At 43.5% G+C, this 9,668-nt stretch overlaps 1 protein-coding gene across 7 annotated transcripts; it reads right to left on the bottom strand.

The window, feature by feature from the left end:
• Nucleotides 1-1,330: 1,330 nt before the first annotated feature.
• Nucleotides 1,331-9,228, bottom strand: LOC122057773. Of its 7 annotated transcripts, none has more exons than XM_042620029.1 (8): nucleotides 7,885-8,843; nucleotides 7,081-7,479; nucleotides 6,761-6,976; nucleotides 3,522-6,672; nucleotides 2,518-3,383; nucleotides 2,114-2,385; nucleotides 1,801-1,991; nucleotides 1,331-1,726 (listed from the first exon to the last, which is right to left on the bottom strand). In XM_042620029.1, the coding sequence occupies exons 2-7, from the start codon at nucleotides 7,285-7,287 to the stop codon at nucleotides 1,913-1,915; spliced, it is 4,791 nt and encodes a 1,596-aa protein (XP_042475963.1). In that variant the 5' UTR covers nucleotides 7,288-7,479; nucleotides 7,885-8,843; the 3' UTR covers nucleotides 1,331-1,726; nucleotides 1,801-1,912. The 7 variants fall into 7 exon arrangements, with proteins under 7 accessions (XP_042475963.1, XP_042475964.1, XP_042475958.1 ...); XM_042620030.1 differs by having other exon boundaries at nucleotides 2,518-3,743; nucleotides 4,425-6,672; nucleotides 7,885-8,842; XM_042620024.1 differs by having other exon boundaries at nucleotides 2,518-6,672; nucleotides 7,885-8,841.
• Nucleotides 9,229-9,668: the final 440 nt, after the last annotated feature.

The raw sequence follows: 9,668 nt of genomic DNA, 5'->3' as shown, positions 1-9,668 counted from the left end.
ATAGCAACTAACTAAACTAATGAATTAAATCCCGTTTTTCTACCTTCTATCCATATTTTAGGCCCATTAAAGTGGCCCATTTCAAAGAAAACCCATGGGATCAAAGGCCCAACACATATATAACACAACCCAATGCTTATTTGCAATCAAGTAAGCCTAAATGACTTATCTACATCACCTATAGTCTCAGACCTAAAAAATAGTGTGATAGCATGAGTACACCAGCAAATTGAAGTGCATTCATTCTCACACCACTTGAGAACTTTGGAGCAACAATATCACATGATACAACATGGACAAAATTTAAAGCCAAAGCAAAACAATCCATGGAGAAACAAAACTGGATTGACATTCCCAGCTCTGTGTATCGTAAAGGTTTATATAACGATGCTACACCATTACTGCTCCCCAAGTCTCTCTTCCTTATTCCTTCTGCTCATACAACACTTCTTCACGATCTCCAATTGCACCAAATTATCAAGTAATGGTTCTTCATTTCACTGCTTAAAGTATTAGTTCTATTTTCTACACATGCACTGTTTTATAATTTTATAATGATTTGAAATATATAATAATTCCATTTGGAACTCTACTCCCACTCTCACTCATTTAGCAACCCTTCAACATTTAGTACTGACAAAATGTTCCAATTTATTAATTGAAATTTTCTAATTACACAAAAAACCACACATTATCATGTATCATATATGCCCATATCCACAATTTTAATAGTCCTGTTTGGATAGGCGGACACTTCCATTAATGTAAGCAGCAAAATTTCCCAAGTATTCTAAGACCCAAGTTTGAGAAATAAACACCAAAAAGATATTCAAGAAACGCCACTTCCACCAAATGGCCATTACGTTAACACCAAATGCTTTTCCAAACAGATCTTCTAGTGCTTCTGACATTCATAACCACTATCGACAAATTATAACCTTATATACCATAAGGTTCTACAAGTTTCAGCAATGACAGCATTTGTAACAGATTCCGTATGACAACTCAAATAAAATACTTTATTGGCTAGTGAATGGGACATGAAAGCTCCCTAGAGTAACAAATGCATTCTACCTGAAGGAGGAAGGCAAAAGATGGGGAATCCGAAAAGGGCTTGCTTTACATAGCATGAGGAGAAGTCCCCACAATACGAAGCAAACAGGAAAAACACAGCCTGAGTAAAATTAAACACAAATCTCCAAGCAGAACAAGTCTTCGCACAAGATATTGTTCCATTTTAAAATTAAATATGAAATTCTGTCCAACTATCAGGTCAAACAGTAGGAACAAAGACGAAGAATGAAGTAAGCAAAATTCAACAAACGCCAAATGAATCAGCAAGAATGTGCTCATATAACTAGGGCTCCAGTGAGGGCAGAGAACATACCAGGAAAAGACCTAAGAACTATGAGGAAAACAGAGATTATAAAGCCCAGGAAAGCATTTAATTCCGTTCCACTGAAGTTACAAAGCTAACTGAAAAGATAGGTTGGAAGTTGGAACACAAAAAATAAGATTAGCACTTAACAAAAGCATATATCTACCAAACGCCGAAATTTTGTACCATAAATTGCAGTAGAACCACAGCTCAATACACTATCAAAATAAGGATAATGTTGAATAAAAATATTCACGAGCAAGCTAAAGAAGTCACGTTTATAAACAACTTAACTTGCCACAGAAACTTCAATTCCAAAGAACCATCTCCATTAAACAGGGCAGCAACCTGAAACAATGCAACTAGCATAAGCCACCCCAAAAAAAAATAAAAAATCAGACATAGAAGGATTAATCACCTACATGTATCCGATGCAAAATTACTGAAGAAAAAAAAATTGACTTCCATTCAGCAACCAATCAAGTTCCGTCCAACATTGACAGTTTGAACAAAATTGCAGTAGCATTGCCCAACTTAATGCCTATTACCACGACCCTCAAAATTGGCCTTCCTGGACTTGCTTGCATCTTCAACTGCATGGTCATCCGAAGCTCTACAAGTCAAAGCAAAACCACACACTCAAACAAGGATGTTATTCCTCAAGATGTCGCTATAAGAGTATGCTGGTAGTAGCAAAATTCAGCATTATTACAAAGAAAAATAAAAGTAACCTACAATTTCTGTTTCTTGGCGTTGTCCTGCTTGATGCTCAGGACCATATCCATTGCCATCTTTTGGTGCTCTCTCGTTTGGGAATGCAAGTCCAGACCTTCCACTGATTCACAATCAATTTTACATATACGGCACCATCCCATGCTTCCAGACTTCCTCTTTCTTGAGTGATCAAAGGACTCTGTGTCACCCTGAAGAATTGACAATGATGAATAGAAGAGACAGAGGACAGCCGAGCCCATACAAAGTAAATATAAACCATATACACCCATTCCCTGCACATATTCATGCACCATGCATGTCCCCACCCCCCCCCCCCCCCCCCACAGTGGAAAACATACAATACAAATGAACAGAAGAAAGGTGTAACATAAAAGAAGATAATAATAACTGAATATGACACTTACAGGGAAAAAACCGTGATCATTTGGAAATCCTTGGATAGGGTAGATGCCCCCACGTCCAGGCTCACTAAGGCGTCCCCCAATTGATTCTCCAATTCGAAGATGTGAAGGCAAATTCCCAGGCCCAGGCAACTCACTAAAACGTAAATGACCGGTGAAAGCACCAAAACCAGCCGGGTCATTCATCCTCAAATGGCCATGCAAGTTACGTGGACCCAAAGGTCCACCTCCCCGCAAATGACTTAAACTATCAGGTACAAAAGGTTCACGGTTCCACAGATGACCAGGAAGAATTTCTGAACCACCCAAGTCACCACTCCTTAAATGGACAGGCAGTGCACCAGATCCAATGTGCTCACTAATTCGCAGGTACCCAGGAGCATTGGAGTCACCTCTTCGCACTTGACCAAGCAACATGGGAAACCTACTATCATGGAATGCACCACCAACTGAATCTGAAGGAAGATTGAAAGGCTTAGATCTTTCACCATAAACACATGATTCTCGGTCATCAATATTCTCCAGGTGTGACTGAGAACCCAATGGAAGACCAGCAGAAACGCCTCCAAATCTGCTTGAGGGAATGGCGGGGTATTCTCTGCCAGGACTTCTTGCAGGTCCCATACCATCCACACGATGCCGACCTAATTCAGAGACAGATGTAAGGAAATCTGAGTGACCTCCAGCAGGCTCCACCTTTCTTCCAATATTATCATCATGAAGGCCAGCTGGCCTAGCTCTTTCTTCTGAATCAAAAGGATGTGTAGAAGAACCACCAGGTTGATAGGGAGGCAATCTTGAAGTAGCAGCGTCCAACTTGGATCCAGCATCACGACCAAAAACAGGCACCCTGTCGAGGGGCCTTGGCGCTGCATCCATGCAAAAGCCGTGAGACCTTGATGAGGAAAAATAACTTTCAAACTTAGGACCAGACTCATCTAGATGAGCTGGCCTCGGAAACTGCTTGAGATCTTCCTCAAACTCTCTTCGATCGATCATGCTCCTACCTGGTTCCATTGCAAAAGGCTTGAAGCGCTCATCTGATAGCTGAATAAAGCCTTCATCTGGCAGCCGTTTATATCTCTCATCTGGCAACGATTTGAACCTTTCCTCTTGAAAACCATGTGGCAATGATGGGTCCTGTACACCAGCAGCCACACCCTTTCCTGGGACTCCATTCGTTCTTATCGTATTAGATTGGATAGAGGACGGCCCAAACGGAACTCGTTCTGCAGGTCCAGACACATTCAAATCAGGTTGTCTACCATCAAACTGGCCAGGCCTCTTATTCATATGCATTTCAACTCCAGTAGGTTTAGTAGGGCATGGCTGACCCATCTGACCCTCAATACCAGGTGGAGGTCCTCTCACCATCATCGCTCCAAGTGAATCAAAGGCCCCAGGTGATGGCCCACCCAATGGGGCTCCTCTCATGGACTCAACTTGAGGAATTCTGGGACCTCCAGCATGAGTTTGGGGAACAATACCTTGGTTGTGATACCCTTGAAGCACCATAGATTGTGGTTCAAGACCTTTCTGGAGAGGACCAAGATGAGCTGGGCCTCTCCCGAATAATGCTGAGGAACCTGGGCTTGCAGCATGGAAAGTACCATGAGGCTGCTCCACCATTGGTTGCTGGAAATGTTCGGATGGAATTGATGGCTGACCTTGTTGTGGTAAATTTAAATGGGAGTTATACCCCTGAGGCCTCATTTGAGCTAGAGGTTGCCCAGGCACATGCATTTGATGTGGAGGCACTAATGATGGTAAAATCCGATCTGGCCCAGGAGGTCTTTGCTGGTAAGGAGCTCCATAATGCATTGGCTGTTGGCTAGAAGCAGGTCGAGCAAAATTGGCTTGGGATGAATTTCTATCCTGATAGCCATGGTGAGGAAGAATCAGTGAGTTACCTCTTGCACCAGCAGGAAAGGACGCTGCAGCTCCACTCATTGGCACGTTCACATCCTGTCCTTCAGTCATCTCCATTTTAGGGGCATCATGAATTTCCTTAGTTTCCAAAAGAGAATTCTCCTTGGGACCACCATTAACATCCTCATTGCTCTTAGCCCCACCTGGAGAAGGCTCTGATGACTTCTCACCACCTTCTTCCTTCACTATCTGCTTAATTACAGGTTCCTCATATGCATCTTCCTGTGACATTGATTCAGGGTCTTTTCCCACTGCCTGCAAATAGCCCAGACTCTCCGTAACAGACAAATCAGACTGGTTGTTCTTATCTTCATCTTTATCAACAAGCTTCTCTTTGTCAACCACAGATTTCAAATCACTTTCAGACTTGGGAACCCTTAGTTCAGATGCATCAACATCTTGAGAAGATGAGGTAATTGAATCATTTCCTTCCTTTCCACCAGTCTTGACAGATGTTTCATTTTCAAGCTCATTTGTACTTTTCTCAGGCATGGAATCACTTGGTTTATTAAAAGATGTTTGCTTTGATGTGATTCGTCCAGCAGCTGCTGAAATGTTTGTCCCCGACTGTGCTGTGGGCAAAGCAGGAAGCAGGGTATTCTGGCTGCCAGATTGTGAAAATGCAGGCTGTTGAATGTAACCAAGCAGTTCAGAAGATGATTGTGGGCGTATGCCTGTCCTCGATGGATAATTTTGATTTTGAGATGGTTGATTCGGACCAGGAAGCATCGGCTTGACAAAACCCATCCCTGCAGGTCTTCCAGGAGACTCTGGAAATGGCTGTTGTGGCACCCCATGACTTGGCATCATAGGCCTTCCAGCAAGATTTTGATATGGCTGGAACTGTAAGCCATGTCCCAGTGGAGCATTCTGCTGCAACTGAGGATTGCCATAAGCTTGTTGCTGCAGAGGGCGCAAATGAGACTGCATGGGGTGCTGTTGCTGCTGCATCGAAGGACCTTGTTGATGATCCTGATTGTGGACCAAACCTGGTGTTTGCCCAGGGAATGGATGTGAATGCCCAGGGGCATGTTGTTGGAACTGTTGCACCTGTTGCTGAAGCACAGGAGGTTGTTGTTGGGGTGAGAGCATACCAGGGTGCTGATGTAATGATTGACCAGCATGAGCATGTTGTGGCTGTTGCACAGGAGGAATGTTTGGATGCTGACCCTGCTGAGGCAACATGGCTGGCTGTTGCGGCTGTTGCACTGGACCATGAAATTGGGGTGGACGTATTTGTGATGGTTGCTGATGAGGAAACTGACTCTGCATTTGAACAGGATGTTGTGGTTGGTGGGTCACACCTTGCTGCTGAGGGTTCATGTAACCATGATGTTGAGGGGCACCTGGCAGCAATTGTTGGTGAGGCTGCTGTTGTGGATAGGATTGGTGGCCTGTCACCGCATGGACTGGTAGATGTTGTGGCTGAGGCTGAGGCTGAGGCTGAGGCTGAGGCTGAGGCTGGGGCGGGGGCTGGGAATGTGGATGAACATATGGCTGAGGATGAGGATGGGGCTGTGAATGTTGCACTTGAGGATAACTCTGAACTGGCTGTTGCTGTGGATGAGGCTGAGCCTGTGAATATGGCTGAGGATATTGGTTCCCTTGGGGAGGTGGTTGAGGTAATTGAAGTTGCTGCTGAGAGTTGACCTGTCCCTGCATTTGAGGTTGCCCGGCCGCTACAGCTTGGGGCTGTGCATGAGATTGAGACTGGGTATGTGGCTGAGGTGGAGGTTGCACTGGTGGCTGGACCTGAGATTGAAGCTGAGACTGAGGTTGGGCCTGGGGTTGCACATACACCTGGGGAGGATGCTGTCCAGCTATATGTGGGGGATGAGCTTGTGGGTGTTGGTGCTGATATTGCTGCTGTGCTTGTTGTTGGTATGGATCATAATGTTGATAATGCTGTTGATAGATACCATACCCAGGGTACTGCTGATAGTATTGTTGGTATTGTTGTTGCTGCTGCTGATACCACTGCTCTGGAGTTGGCATAGCCTGCGCTACAGCTTGAGGTTGAGCACTGGCACTGGCTTGATTTTGATCTTCTCCAGACACAAGAGCCACAGTGACCTGGGACGACTGGCCAGCCTGGGCTTGAGATGTTGGTGCCCCTGCTGGAACACCAGCTTGGTTCTGTTCAGTTGCAGTTGCAGTTGCAGTTGCAGCACCTGGTGCAGAGGATGTATCCTGGGCACCCTCTGCTTGTTGTGCCTGAGGCTGCACACCCTGTTATTCAACCAGTATAATCGTCTTACCAAGAAAGATAATACAAAAAAAATAAAATAAAATAAAAAAGAAGCCTTCCCGCACTCACCGGGCAGTTCTGTGCATGTTCTTGCACTTGCCGATGCACAATTTGGGTACCACACCTGTTGCATACCACAGGGGAAATGCCAAAGGCACATCCAGCACAATGTGAAGTGCATTCGGATAATGGACCCTGCCATGTGCATCCACTCCTGTGATAGAGACAGTGAACAACTATTTTACCTATGGTTTCAGCAAGAGCTTTATTTGATTCCATGAGAGGCTGCAAGGGAAAATCAATAAAAAATTATGACACCAATATATGACAAGATCCAAACAGAAAAAGTAAATAATTCAATACACCGTATATCAGGAGTAGAGGAAAACCTTTGAATCCGCTTCAGTGACCAGGTAGCCATCATAAGGGCAGGCACGCGTAGTGCTTACAATATATGTTAAGCAAGGCTTGCAGTATAAATGAGTACACTGTGACTGTATGGCTTCATTTGGGTACACAAGCAAGCGACAAACAGGACAGAAATATTCACCAGCAAGAGACTGAATGTTCAGAATACACTCGTTATCAAATCCCATGTTGATGGAGGCAATTTTTGTTCACCTCCCGTTGCACATCAGATTATTCAGCCTACGTGAGTGATGGCAGAAGTCCTCCCCTATCAGAACCCAGAAGAGTCAGTAACTATCCTTAACTTCCCTTTGCTTTCTTTTGAACACATCACACAGATTACCAATTTCTGTGATAAACAACCTTGCCTGTAGGAAAAACTTGACAAAAGGAATAACAGAATAGTCATTGGCCAGTGCACAACGGGAAAAAAAATTATTTTCTTTTTCATGGCAATACTGGCATTTGAGGTTCTTGCCATCGAACCGGGGAAGAAAATGAACATCAAGAGTGACGCAGAAAGCCAAGAAAAAGAGTAATCAAATCCAGAAATATTAACAACAACATGCAGCAAGTAACGAACTTGTCCGAAACAAATTCTTTATTGATGGGATAGGGCTATAAAATCGATAAACTCAATTCCTCACTAAAAGGACGCCGAAATGGCGCTAATACTCATTTGGGAATACATAAAATTAAAAATAAACAGGTACAAAATCGACGACGTTAATCCCCGGCATTCGTATAGGGAAACTAGACATTAAGCTGTAATGGTAGAACCATACCTGTAACTATGCTCCACCAGTTAATTGCGATTTAATCAGATATGCTAAACCCCAGACCAGAGGTACAATTGGTCTAGGGTTCTTGCGATGGGAACAGTTACGATGAATCGAACCAGGATCCAGGATATCCAAACGAGAAACAAGAGCTTTGCAACCTGCAATGTAGGCGTTTCTGGGTCTCAGTCGCAAGACGAGACGAAGCGGAGCTAAGGAGGTGGTAGGGGAAGAGGCGGTGCTTTATAGAGCGTTGAGGCAAATGACGGCCGACCAATTGTTTTGATTTTCTTTCTGTCAAATGATCAAAGGCTTTCGCGATTATACCCTAACGGTGACTACATCAGACGCAATCTCCCAAGTTGGTTTGATTCTAGTGAGGCGCCGTTTGGTTAGTGGTGTTTTGATGGGGTGGGATTGTTCTGGGGTTGTTTTAGGTTTGATTACTTGGGGTCGGAATTTAGGTAGATAATCTCTTTTCCTGTCGATCCCTGTGGCCTACCATTTCTCCCCACCCCACCCCACTCCTCCTCTCCTCTCCTCTCCTCTCCTTTGGAAAGTCTAGCAAAATCGGTGGCACTTTGCTGGGATTTTGCTTCAAATCAAAGGTTCAACACTCTCAACCTCACGTCAACTTCATCTCTCATTATCGTGCTGCACCACCCAACACCAAACTGCTATTACTGTAAATTGCCATTGCCCAAAATGGGTTATCTAGTAAGTCCACCCCACCATAACACCTCTGCCCCTGCAATCACCCACTGCCCAAAACCTCACCCTTGCTACCACGCCCGTTGTAAGCTCAACTCCATCTCATTGTGCATCACCACCATTGCAGTTCGGCTGAAGGCACACCTGCTTACACACCATTGCCCTCTGTCCTATCTCTGTGCATCACGGTTTTCATAAAATTCTCAAGTTCAAAGAATTGATACACAAAAGAAACTGAAAACAAGCATAGAAGAAAATTAAAAGTTAAAAGGTTTCCATATATTCCTCTGGACACGTTTTGAAATTTTAACAAAAAGATTCGTCATAAATTCCTTTTTTTCATCTATTTCCAGTTGTGTTTCCAAGCTACGCATAATTTCCCTTTTCGATTTCTCTTCTTGGAAGAACACAAAAAAAAAAACCCCAAATTCGAAACCTTTAATTCGGAGAGGAAATTCGAGTCATGCTTGATGAATATCCGAACGGAAGCTCGGTCTTCAACCTTGCTTAATCAATTTGGCTTCTTCCTTTTCTATTCCCGCCATCCACTCCGCTGGCTAAAATCGATTTCATCAAAAGATTTCACTGAAAGTTTTTTAGCCCTTGCACACTGCCTCACTTCCCCTTTCTCTCATATTTGTCCGCTTCTCTCTCTCCTCACTCTCCCTCTCTCTTGAATCTTCCCACCAAGGTTATTAAGGCAGTGAGGAGACCTAGGCATTTGAGTGTCTTTCGGAGCGCTTTGACGATAGGACAGGCATAAGGCATCGCCTTATTCAATGAAGTATTCTATTGTTTTATTTTTGTTATGTAGCCATTCTATTTGGCTCAAATGACATTAAAAATCATATACTACTATTCATATGCTAAATAAAGATTAAAGGTTCATACTTCATACAAATGCAAGATATTCATAAGAAAACAAATCAATAAAGTGAATAAACTAAGTTCATCTTCATCAATCATCATCATAGCATATAATATAAATATATAATTACACAATCAATATTGATAACCAACAACCAAGAACATCAAACTAGATTACCAGAACTAAGGAGTTGCATATTCATCCCCCCCCC

This window comes from Macadamia integrifolia, chromosome 12 (genome assembly GCF_013358625.1).
Source record: "Macadamia integrifolia cultivar HAES 741 chromosome 12, SCU_Mint_v3, whole genome shotgun sequence".
Classification (NCBI taxonomy): Eukaryota; Viridiplantae; Streptophyta; class Magnoliopsida; order Proteales; family Proteaceae; genus Macadamia; species Macadamia integrifolia.
This window is presented reverse-complemented; position numbering and strand designations above follow the sequence as displayed.

What these genes read in the sequence shown, in the direction of transcription:
- LOC122057773 (XM_042620024.1), bottom strand. Translation starts at nt 7,287, where the DNA reads ATGGGATTTGATAACGAGTGTATTCTGAACATTCAGTCTCTTGCTGGT. An exon ending in TCACTGAAGCGGATTCAAAG is followed by an intron (nt 6,977 to 7,080) that starts GTTTTCCTCTAC and finishes TTTCCCTTGCAG; the next exon opens with CCTCTCATGGAATCAAATAA. An exon ending in ATGATCACGGTTTTTTCCCT is followed by an intron (nt 2,386 to 2,517) that starts GTAAGTGTCATA and finishes GAATATGTGCAG; the next exon opens with GGAATGGGTGTATATGGTTT.